Source organism: Pterocles gutturalis, unplaced genomic scaffold (assembly GCF_000699245.1).
Source record: "Pterocles gutturalis isolate BGI_N339 unplaced genomic scaffold, ASM69924v1 scaffold22703, whole genome shotgun sequence".
In the NCBI taxonomy this organism is placed as follows: domain Eukaryota; kingdom Metazoa; phylum Chordata; class Aves; order Pterocliformes; family Pteroclidae; genus Pterocles; species Pterocles gutturalis.
In genome coordinates, this window is record NW_010121104.1 from 39,249 (window position 1) to 56,799 (window position 17,551).

A 17,551-nucleotide genomic window follows, 5' to 3' on the forward strand; every position below is an offset into this window, starting at 1 on the left:
AAAACGTAATCACTCTTGGTGTGCCTCTTTTTGACAGGCTGTAATGATCTGTGGCTGCAAACATGTAGTCACCTTGATCCCTGTCCCAGCTGTCAGCCAGCTGTGCAGAGCTCTTGCTGGCAGAGAAACATGGAGGTGGTGGCTTTGGCATGGGCTCACATCTGGCTCTCTGGCCCTCCTCACTTCCACAACTGGCCACCCACTGACAGATGGAGAAAATTTAAGGTCATCCAGGCAGACGGAGGCTCTAATGTACTTCTGCTTAGGGCACGAAATGATGGCTAAAACCCAGCAAAATGTGTGGGGTTTATCTGCTCACTGTTGCGAAGAAGGAAGTACACTTGCCCTTGCTTCCAAACATCGAGTACAGTACTAGCGTTTTTACCACCATCCTCCCTACCCAAAATTTCAAACACAGAAGGCCCAAACTCTGCCCTACTTTGTTGTCTTCACTATCTGGAAAAAAAAAACACAAAACAAACCCAAGCACTGAGCTATCCATGAAAGCAAAGACAAACTAGAAACCAAAGAGCTCAGCATCTTCTAGAAGTGGGAGATGAGCCAGCTGCTGGTGTGGCATGCAGAGCGATGGTCTCCAGATGATGCCTCACACCAGCTCATTAATCAGGAGCTAATCCTGACAACTCACAGGCTTTCTGTGTACCTACAGGCATTGCCTTTTTCTCCATCAGCAACACTGAAGATAACAGTAACTCAGTTTGCCTCATGAGGATTCAAGTAATGCACTGAAAAAGCCTCTGAAGATGTAAACATGTCCATAAATCTACATACTTTCTTACAATGAGAAATTTTTTCCTACTCAAAGAAACTCAAACCCTACCAACCAGTAACACACATATGCTAATAGACAGTGCAACGTATGTGCATGGTGAAGCTGGCATGCAAGCTTGTGATTTGCACTTTAAAATGAAGCAGGACAACCCTTGGGACAAAAATAAGGTAGATTTTGCAAGATTTACAGCCACTATCTACAAAACCTGCATGCCAGAAGTAGCATCCACTGACACTAAAATATCCAGATTAGAGGCCTTAATGAGAACAAGCTGAGAACTGCCACCACCTTTAATAATTCAATGCTGGAATGAACCTCACAGGGTGGAGTAACTGAGAAGAGCCATTTGCTCACCAGTTGTCAAGTATCCTTTTTCATAATGTCCCACTGCACTTACCAAATTTTCTCCACTTAGTGCATTTAATCTGCTTTCTTCCTCTCTGAAAAACCTCTGTTCAAGGAAGGAGTGTCAAAATCATTTACTCAGGGAGGTATGTCACTTCATTCCTTCTATTAAGAGCAAGAACCAGGAAACAAGAAGGTGTTGTCTTCATTGTAAAAAGTCTAGGGCAAGCTCTGTGGTCCCAAAAGATGTAGAAACTCACTGGAGCAAGCTTTTAACCCAACAGCATCTGAAATCCATGTCACCCACTACTCTTCAAAGTTATGGTTCACTTCAGAAAGCTCTACACAGTATATTTTAGCCCAAGAAGGACTGCCTACAGCCTCCAAAAGTGTTTCAGAACACACTGATTACCAGACTTTCCAGACACAAGAGTTGCTAGCAGATGCTATTGGATTTTTTCCCCTGTGTGTTAACAAAAGAGAAATCAGGCATGTAAAGCTCTGGATGGGAAGACTCTTCCAGCAAGTTGCAGACAATCTTTCCTTCTGTCTCCACCTCCTCCATCAGAGGAGTCTGTACATACAGACCACCCAGCTGGGGCTGCCTCCCCTTCGCTTTTCCCTTAGGATTCACACATCTTTTTGGTTACCACCTGTTCCCTAGGACAGGGGCATCAGCTTTTGTTTCAGCAGAAGTCCACAGCACAGTGCACAGACCCTGTCCTTCAAGAAAACTTGCTATTTGAGCTGGTTTAACAGGAGGAATCATCAGTGCCATAATTTTGACCAACAGCTGCTCTCTCAGGCATCCTCCTGATTTTGAATACACGTTTAAGCAGACACAAAGTGAAAGAACATCACCTGCATAAGACAGCTATTCTTAGCAGTGCTTCTTCCTGGTGAATACACCAAGACCTGCTTTAACTATGTAATGCTTAAGAGAATATGTTGAGATAGTCACTGTGACTGCATTCCATGCTATGCTAGGCTCATCGCCCTCCTCCAGCCCTTGTGCTCTGTCCCTGAAACACTGTAAACATAATGATAAGCCAAGCCACAAAAAGTTGTGTGCTCTAAGACACAGTTGTCTGCATTTCCTTCCAGTTCCACGAGTTAAAGCTCATGTTCCCTGGTTGATAATCAATACCTTCCTTCTCTTTCTAAAGAAAACAGGAAAAGCATGTCCTCTCCAGGCATTTCTACAAGGTTGGGATCAGAGCACTGACCTCTCTGCTGTGCAGCAAGACAATAAATGACCTCCAGCCTTTAAGTGACATAGGTGGTCTAATAAAAGCCTAGTAGAACCACCCAAAGTGTCTGCCTCAGACAGGGACTCATCAACATGAACAGAGCAGCACCCAGCTGTGTTCACAGAACTTGCAAATTAAAGCTGACTTGTCCTGTGCTGACTGCACATGAACACAGAAGTAGCATTTAGCTGTTTTAACTGATTGAACTCATCAAAGCAACTAGGAAGTTCCTGGCGAGTGACCTTAAGGGGTGTAATTTCTTTCCAATCATGAGTTTCAGTGGGTATTCTGTGTTCTGACGTAAAGTACAAAGGTAACATCAGGTACTATTCATTAGTTTCATACCATTGCTTCTAAGAGATCAGTAGAGTGAAAATACTATGAAAAAACAGAGATGAAAACCCTACAGTGGCAGGAAACCACGTGTGATTCTAGAGGTCAGGCTTCTTGTGTTAAAACTGAGCATTTATAATGGTGGGGAGATGCTGAGTGACTTTGGAAAGTAAGCATGTGTAGAGAAAACTTGTCTGGCAAAAGAAGAAGAGCACAGAGCTAAGAAGAAAGAAGCTGTGGTTCATTTCTTTCAGAGGTTGAGTTCAAGATCTTTGACTTCTTTACCTCATCTGCTCTTGACAGATTATGACTTTGCCATCACTTTGAAAGTCTGACCTCACTATGTGTTAGCCCACTTCTGATCTGATGTTTAGTGTTAAGACCCACCCAGTACTGTGACCTGCTCTCACCCCACCACCCAGCTCTCATATGGACTCTACACCAACCACCTGTGTTGAGTGGAAAGGCCAATTACTACTGTGGCAAGTGAAATAAAATTACTCCTGAGCAACCACGTGTGTTAAAATACTTCTACATACACATGTCAGCACTAAATTACAAGCCTTTTATGTGATCAAGTTAATAGTTACTGCCAGAAGCAAAACATCCCAGACCCTTCCTGGTTCAGGTATGTTCTAACTAACAATGATTTGAATTTGAACATGCAATGCCAATAGGAGAAAAGACTTTGCTGGAATTACTGTACAGGGATAAATTGATGGCTTTAATACTGATTAATAGCAGAAAAGAAAAAGTAAGAGTGGCAAGACAAATTGATGCTTCCAACACTAATTGCTAGAGTCTGTGGTTTCTAAGACAGAAGCTTCCATATAGAACATCTGTAACTTTGACAGTTAATTATATCTACATATATCACCAAGTCCCTCATGATTACATAGAATAATGTGAGGCACTGTAACTTAAAAATATTGCAACAGCTGTGTCAATATTTCCCCTCTTTAGAATACCTCAATTTTTGAGCCCAGGCCCTGGATTTCCACAAGCAGATCTTTTTATACCTGAGATGAAAACATAGTGAGCAAGTTTAACTCTTTCAGTAGAGCAATGAAAGCTTTCCAAAGAAGGAGGATCTTTACTGTTTCATTGCCTGGATCATATGCAGTCTACGCAGCAACACAGAGATTCTACCATTCAATCTGTTCGCACAGAGGATCTGTCTGTAGACAAAGCAGTCAGTCTTTTGCCACTTTTCTCAAGGGGAAAAAACAAACTCCTTTAACATTAAAGTGCCTAGTCTAGTTTTTAAATTCAACTAAAATCTGAAATCCAAACCTCCTGCTATATCTGCTTTACCTTCTTTGCCTCAGTATGCTTCCAAGCTTGGACTGATTCATAGCTTCTACACATAGATTTGCAGACCTTTTTTTTTCAAAGCATCTGAGATATTCAGCTCATGCTGCAGAATAATGAGTAGTCAGGACAGCTTCATGGTGAAGTTACTCTTGGTAATTAAAAAGATAAAGCTACACAGAGACAACCACTGAAAACTCAAATGACACGTACTCTTTTCTCCATTGCCCACAAAAACAATCACTGCTCCCATGACTCGCCACATCTGACCCCTCAAAAAAGCACATGATATGAATAGTTCATGTTACAATTGCACATCTTTAAGCTCTATCAGGCCTCCTCCACAAGACTCTACTTCTTGAAAATGTTTTAGTGTGCTACAGGTTCTGCAAGGGTCCGTACTCAGCTGAAAGCCATGTAAGCAGTAGCATTTTCCTTGGACCCACACCAATCTCTTGGCCCTCGCTGTTTTCTTAGCCATGAGGAACACTATTGTTAACAGTGCTCACAGCTCAGTAATGCTTACTGGGTCCAGGCAACCCCTGCAGATGCAAATAGGATACCTTACACGTCACCAAGGAAATCTATAGACTTCAACCCGTGAAACCTCATGGGACAGCCAAGTTTCTGCAAAGGACAGAGCTGCTTCAAACGGCCACCAATTTAACCAATGCATTCCGATTTCTGGTTCTTGCTTCAGTTCTCTTGATCTTTTTGTTTCCTAAAACTTGCCTCCATAGGTAAAGCAATCAATGCATTACTATGATTGTATTAGTAAAGCTGTGGAGATATAAGAACATCCATGCAAGGACTGTTTTTCACTCTAAGTTACTTTATCCTGGTAGCATTATCACAATTCCAAAACAATTTACCTTAAAATCAACAGATTTCCTTTCAGCATGAAGCTGGAATTTATTACCACAGATAAAAACAGGAAGGAAAAAAGCAAACAAAATGAAACATGCTAAGTATATTGAAAAAGGTATGACTAGAAAAATATGACCTTTTAAACTGAATTGTTCTCGCACACCACACTTTCTGTCTGAAATGTCCAGAGAAGTTAAAAGACTTCTTTTGTCTGTTAAAAGACTGTTTGAAACAATTGATTTTTTCCCCATTTTAATTAATTTTCATATTTTACAAAACAAAATAAGAGGCAGGCACACTATACCTAAGGACTTGAAACCAGACCATACTACAACAGTACACTAGCAATGTTCCTGCATACAGGGAAAAAAAAAAAAAAGACCAACCAATGCATTTGATAAATTCATGGCTGTTTTGATGGACAAAAGTAACTTTTGTCTTTCATTAAAGTCGAATATCATACCTGTACATAATAATAAGAAACAACTGCTGTCAGAGTGTGCATCTCTTGATGACTCTGGTTTGGACATTTATTTAAAGGAAGCACAGAAACAGACAAGAGCAAGCAAGCACTATGCACTTCATACACCAAGGAAGTCTTACATCTGACTTTGACCTGATGGAGGAACAGAAATACAGGATAAAAATAGCTGTTCAACAACATTGCTTTTTCATTGTTAGAGTTCATGCTCCCGAAAGGCAACCACAAAAATCCAGAAAAAAAAAAGGTTTTAAGATAAGTAAAGAAATTAAAAGGTCAGACAGTTCCTGGTATGAATGAGACCTTGCAGTTCTGAGAAACAACATTCCTCATTCTGCCTCAAGTCGAGGTAAGACAGGAAGAATAAGATTTCCAAATGCAGAGTCTTGAGTTATGAAGTATCCTGAGGAATGTGCATGTGCGTGCTGGAAAGAGAAAAACATTTGTTAATGCGTATCTCCCTGTAGCACTGATATAATTGAAGATTTTACAGCTTCTGCAGCATTAATTATTTACTTCTTCCAGTTTGCTCCTTGACTCTGATAGTCAAATTCAAACCCATCATTTTAGATCACCCACATCTGAACAGGGCCGATCAAGGGAATTTACGTGGCCATTCCCTGCTCGTCCTTTTTCAGGAGAATGTGGGGAGAGTGGTAAATGAACTCCTAACTGCTTCTCTTTTGCCTAGACCCCATACTTCCACTCCCATTTTTAATCAACTTACAGGTCTTGGTATCTGCCAGATGCCACATATGACTGCCACAAGTGTCAATCAGTAGTGTCACACAATGTGAGACTGCACGTACAAATGACATGTGACCAGACACACTCCGGTACAACATGGGAGACCAGCCTTCTGCTTGTGGGACGTATATATGCTTGTTCACCTGAGGAGGGCAGCTGCTGCTTATGGCTCTGGATAACCTTTGTAAAATCATATGTAGCCCATCCCAGTTCATAGACTGCACTCCAGTATGCTAGACTGCCTGCATATTCCTTCCTTCCACCAAAAACTTAAGCTTCACAACTTGACTGGACCATGCCCTGAGCAATGTCATATAGCACTGCTGTTAGTCATTCTTTGAGCAGGGCACTAGACTAGAAACCTCCAGAGGATCCTTCCAGCCAATGGTGTCCTGTGACTACCACAGGACACCAGCCAGAGCTCGCTTCTTCTCCCGTTTGTTTTAGGAGAAGCAATCTGGGGCATTTATTGGGTGACAGAAACACAACAAGGCATAGGATACGTGAAGAGTGTTGCCAGTTTGCATCTCAATGTTTTTCCCATTCCCACCAGCTCAATTTCCAATTTCAACACCAAAATCAGCCTCACCTGACATAAGCAAAATAGCAGCAAATAGAAGCCTGTACATGTACAAGTAAGTTTTCCAAATCTTTCATCTCTGTCACTCATAACTGCAGGGTATTTATTTGGCATTTACTCAGATTCAACCAATGAAATAGTAGGGCCTGAGCAGTGAGACCCTGAACCAAAGCTGACCTCTACATGAACCTCACAACCTAACAATATACCTAAGATGTACAATATTGATCAAGTATGTAATGTATTAACTTATGAATATACACCAACTCATAAAAGCTTTGTTGTAACGCTTATAGAGCATTGCCGTAATGCTTGCTGTGTAAGTCCGCAGGAAAATGCTAGTTGTGCAACAGTACCCTCATTTGTCAAAACCAGACATGCCTGTTGCAACCAAAAGACAGGTACACCTACCGCAAACACAGAAGTAAAAGGATGTGCGGTAAAAAGATGTGGAGGCCCACAGAGGCCTGTGACAGGCTTTTTGGGAAGATACATAATCAGGATTACCAGATACGTTTACCCCTATTTTTTTACTTCGCTCTCAAGGTCCTGGCCAGACTCAAGACGAAAGCTGACAAGTGGAAAACCACACCAGATGTTTTTCGCCGTTTGAGATGTAAAGTTGTTTATTTAACTGTATAAAAGCGGGGACCGCTGGCAGGGAAATTTGGAAGCCTCATCTATACAGTGGATGCACTGTACAGAGATTTCACAATTGCTGGGAAGGGTTCTCCAAATCCTCGCTGCAACCAGGCTCCCCAGTGACTGCGGACCTGGATGATGGTAATGTATTAATAGGGCAATTGATACATCATGTATCCTTCTCAATCACTATCACTAACTCTATGTAGTAATGATAAGGTGCATTACCTTATTTTATGCTTGCTATAGTAGTTTGGTTATTATTTTGCTGCTTTACCTTATCTTGGTTTCATTTATTCTCACTGTATTATTTACCTCATTATTTTATCACCTTAAACATAAATAAAGATAAGTTTACTTCTTTAATTTGGTGCCTGTGTCCTTTGTGCTAACCCCGTCAATTGGCAAAACAGCCAAGGAAAGATGTGTGGCTACTTCTCCCTACACTTTGTTGAGACATTCAGAAGTACGATGAAACTGACTCTTGACTGAGATGTACAAAGCAGCTATGAGGATACTGCAGGCTACATTCTTAAAACCATATTGAGAGATTATGAGCTGACAGATTTAAGCTTTCATCATAAAAGAAGAAACTTCATTTGTGACAAATACAGAAACATATGAAACCAAACCTCTGAAAGTGGCTTTTCATTCTCTCTAGGTGCAGGACTACTCCCTGAATGGATGCACATCTAAAACAGAGAATCAGCTTACCTGTAGCGCAGCCTTCTGCTGTGCTGCGATGTGCTGCTGCTCAGCATGATCACGGAAATCCTTGTTCAATGGTGATCTTGCAAGTGCAATGCTGCAAAAAGAACAAGATGGTATGATACATATCAGAGAAAAAAACATGTCCTTGCCATTCTAGTCATACATTCCATAACTTCCACAGCTCACAATTTATTTGACTCATGGCTTGACAATTGTTAGCTATTGTTTGGAACTACTATTTGTTAAGATAAGAGAGAAAAGGAAAACGGAATGACCATAGCTGTTATAATTGGACCTAGCATAAACAACTGATGCCAAACTAAACCCAGAAGATTCAGAGTCCTGAAGCCAGTTGTGGATTTCACTCATGGGTGGAGTCCCACTGAAGTCAGTGGAACCGCAGCGGTGCAACACTAGACAATACCAGCAATTTTTAAAACAGCAGCTTTGCGTTTTCACCATTACTCAGTCACTCAGTGAGTATCCTAAAAGAGTGTGATGAACAGAAGCACTAACAAGAGCTTCGCAGTCTTCAGCGTAAGACCAGCTGCTGGCAGATCACTGCCTTATAGTAAAGGAGCTTCCTACTGACTTAACTGAAGTAACGATCCTCTGATGATAGCTTAAGAGTATCCAAAATTGATTTTGCTTATCTGTCTCAGTGCAGCATACATTGAGTTTCAAACTAAAATATCTAAATAGGTTTTCCTGGCTTTTATATCTTAAGACTTGTCCACCCTGTTAATCAAAAAAGAAGAAATAAAAAGTAGACTTTTTTTTCCTCACAACTCTGTATAAGCAACGTGATGAGCCATCCTCCAGATCTAAATCAGTGAGGACTGCCATTAGAGCTGTATCACAAGGCAATTCACAACTACCTCTGAAACTGGCTCTGGAGACTGGTGCTGAAAACGCAGCTCAGTCATAGAGACAAAAGTATGAAGGACAACAAGGGATCCAAGCAAAGTCATCAACTGACCCTTCCCAGCAGCTTCAATGTCAACAGCTGATTTAGTAAATAAATTTTTCAAAAGCAGCCATGCTCATGAGAAGACCTTTAGCCAAATCTATGCCTAAATGCATAATGAAAGCTAAGTGACAATCCTCTGAACAGATTTTATGCCAAATATTAAGACAAGCTTCACAGCTGGAGAAAAGTATTACTCAGTTTATTTAAAACATAATATTTTCAGTTATTTTGAACGTATTTATTTTGTATTTAATTCTGCACCCTTTAACTTTTCAATAATCTTAAGGCTTCATCATAAGCTGACACTAAAGAGACATCTGTTCCTGGATAGAGGATTCCCATATGCCAAGGCTAGAAATCAATTAACTCATTCACCCTTACACTGGCTGTGCCACCACTGTGCTTTAGATACATTGAGCTTTTTTTCTGCCAAGTTTGCAGAATTTCTATGGTGTCATTTCTGACAACTCTGTGGTACAAAATCTTTGGTGCAACATCCCTGCAACAGAATGGTCAGATTCTCAAAAATCACACATCAGCCCACCACCATGCCAAAGCAGACAGTTTGCCTGCTGCTTTGTAGGTATCCCCCCATCCCCACCTTCAAAATTAACAAATTCCAGTTCTACCCACTAGCATATATAGTGTTATTTTTCCTTAAAGAAAAAAGAAAGTAATCAAGCACTCCCTGAAACTCTGCCAGACTGCAAATGAAGTATTTCTGGAAACACTTGCCAGGAGTTAGGGGTTGTACATAATAGTATAATATTTCTGTTTTCTTCTCCAGTCAACAATTTTGCTTCAATAACTGCATACAGAGTCACTCAGAGATCGAACTCAAGCAATTTCAAATATTCTGGATGCTTTTGACAGTATGAAGGAATTAAAGGTGACCTAGAATCTCCCTGAGAAAAGACACAGGCAGCACTCAGACTGTAGTCAGAGTATTTGACTCTTGTACAGATTCTGTATGTAACACACTAACACGGCACTGCACACACTTCATGCTAAACCAGAAGTTCAACTATCTCAATTTCTCCACGTAAACCAGCCTGTGATTTTCTAGTGACTGATTTATGTCAAAAATCTACTCTGTCTTAAATGGGAGAAATCTCATTGACAGCTCCCAAATTCAGATTAGATTACTACACCCAATGGTACAGAATGATCCTTACAACACAGCACCTTTTACAAGATCTGCAGATCCCCTTTGTCTTCACACAGGGAGTTTCAGGGATACCTCACCCCCTGCTGTAACTGTTCTTCTCTAAACACCCAGTACCCTGAACCCAATAGTCTCCTACTTCCATTCCTTAGGGCATTTTAGCTTAATAATTAAATGCTTTCTCAGTGCCTGCCATCTGATTCTTCTTTGGTTGAATTTAATACAGGTGAGTAAGCATATCTGCTTCTCCCCTTCTCCAATGGAAATTATGTAAGCCAAAATCCAGGGTCTGTAAACAATTTTAAATACTAATATGTTCCAAAAGTGCAAAGTCTCTCTGACTGGTTTTTGAGGATGGTCAGAAAACACTTCTGATAACTGTTTATGTAAGCTTACAGCTCACTTGCTATTTTTTTTCCTTTGATGTAATCAGTGATGTCCAAACAGATCTAAGAACATAAAATACCTGGCTCCAGGGTGATTTGTGGAAGACTGGTTTTGCATAAGTAACTTTCTCTTCTCCTTGTCTAGTTCTGCCAGGATTGCAACCCTATTTTTATTCTGGAAACCTGGTGGGAATGACAGAAGAATATTAGAGAGATTTACTTGATTCTTGCGGCCCAACTCTAACCTTGTGGAATTAAAAGTCTCTGTACAATATGATATTATGATGAATCCACTATCTTCAAAGTTTTGCATTCACCTGAAAGGCTATCAATAAATAGGTTTCATTTTTTATTTTCTAATAACATCAAATAGGTTCCTTAAGCTATCATACATATTAAAACATTCTAAAATGCAGGTTTCTATCTCAAGTTAGATCCTGCCCCTTCCCAAGACAGCTCTGGAGCTATAAAAAAGGTACATGATCAAACACTTGCCTTTCAAAAAAAAGTAAACTTACCAGGTTCTAGATTTAAAATGCAGTCACTGAACATAAAATTCAATTATAATATTGGAGGAATACACTCACAGGGCCTAATTTCTCATGCCAGTGAACTCAAGCTATAATACAAGTTTTACATACATAACAGGTAAGAATGAGATGACCACCAAGCCTGCATATGTGTTCTACAAAAAATGTCAACCTTTTACTAAATCTATGAAGAAAGGCTTTTGTTTTAATATACTGATGTCCTTACATACACACAATGCCCTTATTCTGAGTATGACCACAGGAGAGTATGACTACAGCGCTGGAACAGAGAAGCAAAATTAAACTGTCTGGACACAATACGAGAACGTGGCCTTTATTTGCTCTGTACATCATCTTCCCAAAGGGACCTCATACGGTAGCAAAAGGGTCGGGAAGTAGAGTTACTGAGGGAATTTAGAAAATGCCTAAAATAGGTGCTATTTATGTATTTTTGAGGTTGCTTTCTAAATGAAAATGTGGCAAAACTACTGCACTTACGCAGGACCTCTTTATGGTAAAAGATCTTACTGCGGCCACCAAATAAACAGCTACACAAGACCCCGCTGTTGCCCAGTATGCCTGTACAGCAGAATTGAGGATAACAGCCACGGAGCTGGCTCTTACAGGCCCCTATGCCACTAAAAACACTCCTCATGTCAAGAACACACACTTTTTAAATCTCTCATTTGCTGCTATTCTATAAATATCAAGCCACTGTCAAGTAATGACTACACAGTCATAAAAAAAAATGTGTAAGTCAAGTTATCTCCTTTATTTCCTCCATACAAAAAGTCAAACTCATTCCCGTTAAAAACCGCTGTATGTTGTGCCCCCACCCACATCCCGAGTGCTGTTTCAGTAACACCACTAAGAAATGGTAACCCACAAGTTGTTAGGAAGGCCAGACATGGTAATTCTTAAGGGGAGTATGACCATGTTGAGGTAAAATGATTTCAAATTTATTTGAAGTAGCTGCACTCAAAGTTCATTCCCTTTGAGAGTTCTGCTGCTGCTGCTCATTACATAACCCAATATTCCTTTCACCAGCACGGCTCAATGAAAGAGACAATTATCAGGTAGAAACCTTCAACTCTAAATAACAATTTGCATCTGTACTGCCTTGCTATCAAACCCTCACCTCTTCTTTTACTATGCCTAACACATGCACCCCTGAGCCTCAGTGTCTAGTTCTCGAAAGGAGCAGTCATTTTATTACATTTTGCTGTGGTTTTATGCAAGATCACCCATAATAATCTTTACATTTGTTAACAGATTTTTAAATTAATTAATTGCCATTTTTCCATCTGTTAATCTCCTCTTCCCACATGGCATCAGTTCCACTTAAACTCCATTTTGTTAAGTGTATTGATTCAGGTCTTCGTTGTTTCTCTGTTCTTCAGATATTGCACACTATTTTTTTTTTAAGACCCTGCACTAACAATGAGTTTGAAACATTAAAACACAGCTGAATGTGTGCTCTAAGAGATACAAAGGCTAGGAGATGTTGCTAACGAGCTAAAGATTCAACATTTCTTAGTTGCAGCTAGCCCAGACTTTCCTGTAAATTCTGTAGACAAAGGTGCAATAGAGTGACTGAACTACCTCTAAGAGGGTCTGAGCTAAAATGATCATGTCTGTATGCTCATTCTACACAGTTTTCAGCCAAAAAGCTTAATGCTTGACATATTACTCAGTGGCCTTCTGCTCCTGCTTGTTTATCCTGAACTGCATAATTCTAAATGCATCCTTGGAATTCAGATGATACGGTGACTGAGGCCAGAAAAATGAGACCACTTTTTAATATAAATTGCTGTCAGCTAAAAAATAAAGACCAAATATGCTTAACATTTCTCATGAAGCAGATGGTAAAACTTGCTCATTTGAAGTTAACAATGGAGGGGCGGGACATGGGAAATCCATTTAGAGAGGAAATCTGGCATCCCCACAAAATAAATCATAATTTCTGGCAACATCTAAGTGCTTCCATAAAGACCAACTTGAAACAGCTTCAGAAGTTTCCTACTTCAATTACAAATAAAGTAATTTTTCATCTGTAGATTTGATACATCTTCTTTGCTTTCTAGTACTAAAAATGCGGACTCGAAAAAGCCATCCTTAGTATAGAGTAGATCCTCATCTGTGAAAGGAAGTGTAAATTTTCAAACACATCAACTTCTTAATAAAGGTTTAAGTTTAGACTTCCCTTAACTGGGCTGAGTTGCACCACTATTTTGGGTTTCAACAGCTCATTAATATTGCAGTTCATGAATATTCTTCTCTGCTTTGCGGACACAAGACTCCTGACACAAAATGACACATTCAAGGCAGCTAAACAGATTAATAGCAGTGTCAGATGTCAAACTGAGTACCTGGATCCTCAGATTACTCTCTAAGGTAGCAGATTCAGGACATTTAAAATTTAAACCTGTTCTTTCTGACACCGCTATTTCTGACATGAAGCATTGTATTATGTGCTCTGTGCAGGAGCTAGAAGTTTAATTTTCTGCCTTTCACATGCAAAACAACTGTGCAAGTAGAAAAGGTTGAAGCCTTGCTGAGTGATACTGGTAACTTTAAGAGCTCACAGCAAGAGTTGCTCTTTCACCTAATCCTACCACCCTACCTCACCGATATCTCTGTCAGTTCTGCTAGCTAACTCTGCATGGCAAGAAACAGTATTTCCTTTTTCTACTTTAAAGTTCTTGCTTTTCATCTCCCATTTTTATCCTGATCTGTTGGTTGCTTCAAATTCACAGTATGCATAAGGTTTTTTCTAATATGCATTATTTATCATTTGTCCATAGATGTGTAACAGCACAAAAGAGCCCTCCACTACTCTGTGCTCAAGATACACTTCCACTCGGACAAAATGGTTTCAAAGCTGGATGTCTGCTCTAAGCTTTGTACATTAAAAAGCACTGTCACTGCACACTGTTCTGCCTGCTCAATTCAGAAAGCATTTCACAGCAATTTTTTTACTGAAGTGCATGCTTTCATAGATGGCAGCCTTCATGAGGAGAGGCAGCAACCTCTTAAAAACCAGAATCTAAAGACCTTATTAAAAACCAAATGTTTGGGAAACAGGATGGCGTAACTGTATTTTGATTTCCTCTTCTTCTTATGACTGCTGGCATCATAAATCATCATTAAGTCTGCTGAACATCAATACTTTTCAGTAACAATTTACATTCAGGTGTGCTTTCATATACATTGTGTCACAATGAAACAAAAGGCCTGTCAGTAATTCAGTACATTAACTTGAATTACTAAAAGATACATTAATATTTTGTCTGTCCCTCCAGAAAACAGCTACATCTACATGCATACCTGAATGTAAGTCATTGACTGCTTTATGTCTGCAAAGTTCTTCAGGAAGGACATATGCTACAGCCCTCAAGTACTACGCTTGCACACACATCAGACGCAGATGCAGAGCAGCAGAGTTTGTAGACAATGACATAATTCAATGCAGAATGGTGCAATCTTCCTTTTTAACATAGATTTCATGAACAGAACGGTAAATCTGAATGTGCTCATGTACCATTAGGCTAAAAGGATAAACAACTGCCAGGACAGAAGGAGATTGTTGGATTGCTTGTAGGATTGCTACAGCCTGAAGCTTAGAATTCTGGACATATTTCAAGAGCTTTGTTTCTCCAACATCCCAACTCTTATCTTCTGAAAAGCTGAGCCCTGTGTGAAGCAGGACCTGTATTTCTTCCACCTTTGGGGACCTAAAGGTGGAAGAAAAGACCTTCCTGAGCAGTCATATTTCTCTCATCTCAAGAGGGCTTCCTCTAGGAGAACTCACACATGGAGTCTTTAATTTTGTAACATGCAAGGCACGCTCTGGCCTTGCTGTGCACAAGCAAAAGCATTACAAGAGCAGCCCTACAAAGGCGTGTCACGTAATTAGTGTGAAGTATTACTGCAGAAGCAGTGTGTTACCAAGCACCTGTAAATAATTTCTGGAAGTTAGAAGCTGATTTTCTCTCCCCACCCTGCCAAATGTACCACTCTGGTCTATGAGCTCATCTTGCAGACAATACACTGCGTGCTAAAATCTTTCCATTTATTTGAAATGCTGTAATCAGTCTCACGCAATCAGTGCAATCAGTTCCATGTGGTACTAACAGGCTTAAGTGAGGCTTGCATTCAATTCTATTTGGTTTTGCTGCTCCTCATCTTTGAAACTCTGAACAAAATAGTGCTTTCCCAAGAGGCCAATGAATTAAAGGAAGTCCAGTCCACAAAAATCTTAACCTTTGTAGTCCAAGACTGCAATTAACAGAAAACTCAATCAACTCATAGCAAAATACCTGGCACTGATTAAAGGGAAAGAAACAACTCAGCACAAAAAATTACAAACACAGGAATGTCTACCTGTGTAGAAGGCTAATGTTGAATTCATCCTTGCAGTTCTGTCTGAGTAACCGCTACCATTCACAACCCTTCCTGTGAGTGTTTCAGGAAATCCCTATTCCATTCGTCCAAGAAGGGAAATCAGAGAATGAATTGCTTGAACAGTACCAATATGGGTGACATTCATCAAGCTGAAAATACAGTATTTGTCTCAATTGTTTACTAGACTGTACCTGGCCAGAAAAAAGATACAGAAGCTTTGAACTGTTGCTCATATTCACCTGTTCCTTTCTAATTCTCCTCACTGTATTATTTACAGGCTCATTTGGGTGATTAAACTAGACAGTGTTTCTTGCCTGCTTAGTGCACATAATTTTCATATGATAATTAAAACATTTCCTTTAGTGAGTCTCTAAAGGGTATCTCAAAAGTTAAAAAGCAGATTCCAAAGCTCTATTAAATTACAAGCCTCTGGAATTTGGAGGGAAGCAAAGGCATTCTGAAACAAAAATCCTGTCTTTTCTCAGTAAATTCACATATTACAACATTCTGTTCCTTGCAATGATGCTCACTTGGTATTCACAGAGTAAAGCAAGATTTACCATTGTGTACCAAAACCCCCTCAGTTAAAATCTCCAAACAGACAGCCATCTGCAATCTCCAGTACTCCTCCCTCAACACTTTACAAAAGCTCAATTAGCAATACAAAAACTACCTTCTTTTCACCAAGCAGCAAGTAAAATCTTCTTTTGGCAGGGGAGGGAACCACACAGGTGATCTGGTATCCCAATCAGCACTTCAGCATTAATTACACCCAGCTTTGTGGGATTGCTTTCCTGGATAAGGACACTCACATAAAAATGTGCACAAAGAAGTCTTGGGTTGCTAGAAAAATGGATTCTGAATTTATTTCTCATAACCAGTAAGTTATGAGAAACTTCCTTCTCCTCAGCAATTACATAGAATGGACAAGCCTCAGAGTTCCACCAAGATTTCCAAAAAGCACCTCTAGAGGGCGATTTAAGACCCTCCTTCAATTTACCGTGTGACTCCCCCTGCCACCAGACCCTCAGCTCCCTTTAAGGCACGTCGTGCTTTGGCTTTATAGACAGACTATTTCCATGAACGGTTTTACAGATGCCATTCAGATTTGCTATCTAGCCTTGACAGCTATTACTGCCTGGGTCTTGTTGATCCCCTCACAATGTGGAATCTATTAGACTTGTAGCTGTTCCCTGATGCCTGGGAGGATGCAGGAAGCCCTGCTTTCCTGCCTCTTTCCCATTTTGGTCTTTCTATAAAATCAACTTATGGGTTTGGTGACTTCACTGATGTTTTGCCTGTAGTGTTCCCCCTTGAATACTTAGATCAAAACCTACCCTGTCCTGAAGGATTTGCTGCCATCCTTCAATTTTCAGCCCTAGTTTTATTCAGCTGCAGTCCAAATCTTTTAACCTGACAAACACCTGCAAAACATGCAAAATATAAGATAAACACTTTCCTTTAAAAGCAAAGCTTGGATTTCATTCTGTTACAGATTTCATAAATGTAGCAACTGTTACAAAGCATAAGCCAAATACAGAATGTGTATTAAAATATATAATACTACCTATATTGTTTTGATTGAAATTTTTAGCTTGAAATATCAAGAACTGTGAACAATTCTTTTTCAGATTCTAGTAATTTAAGAATAACCTTTAGAGTCATTATGGAATCATACACATGTATTCCTAACAGAAATTCTTCCCAATAAAGTTATGTCTGGCTACACTTAGGAGTCATAGAATCTTATAGTACTAAGATACATTCTAAGTAATCTGTAGTAATAGAATAGGTTTGGGTTGGAAGGAATCTTCAAGATCATCGAGTTCCCCCCCTCCTGCCATGGGCAGGGACACCCTCCACTAGACCAGGTTGCTCAAAGCCTCATCCAGCCTGGCCTTGAACACCTCCAGGGATGGGGCATCCACAGCTTCCCTGGGCAACCTGGGCCACTGCCTCACCACCTGCACAGGAAAACATTTCTTCCTAAGATCTAGTTACATTAAAGCATTATACTCCTTAAATGCTACAGTCCT

At 40.0% G+C, this 17,551-nt stretch overlaps 1 protein-coding gene across 1 annotated transcript; it reads right to left on the reverse strand.

Annotated features, from left to right (window-relative positions):
• Positions 1-5,571: 5,571 nt before the first annotated feature.
• INIP (INTS3 and NABP interacting protein) lies at positions 5,572-16,877 on the reverse strand. Its single transcript, XM_010077140.1, has 4 exons — positions 16,853-16,877; positions 10,662-10,764; positions 8,064-8,154; positions 5,572-5,805 (listed from the first exon to the last, which is right to left on the reverse strand). Exons 1-4 carry the CDS (start codon positions 16,875-16,877, stop codon positions 5,710-5,712), a joined length of 315 nt encoding a protein of 104 aa, XP_010075442.1. The 3' UTR covers positions 5,572-5,709.
• Between the last annotated feature and the right edge of the window lie 674 nt (positions 16,878-17,551).

Coding starts and splice junctions, on each gene's coding strand:
- INIP (XM_010077140.1), bottom strand. CDS start 16,877: ATGGCAGCAAATCCTTCAGGACAGG. Junction 10,765..16,852: donor AGCAAATCCTTCAGGACAGG/GTAGGTTTTGAT, acceptor CATTCCCACCAG/GTTTCCAGAATAAAAATAGG. Junction 5,806..8,063: donor AGCAGAAGGCTGCGCTACAG/GTAAGCTGATTC, acceptor TTCTCTTTCCAG/CACGCACATGCACATTCCTC.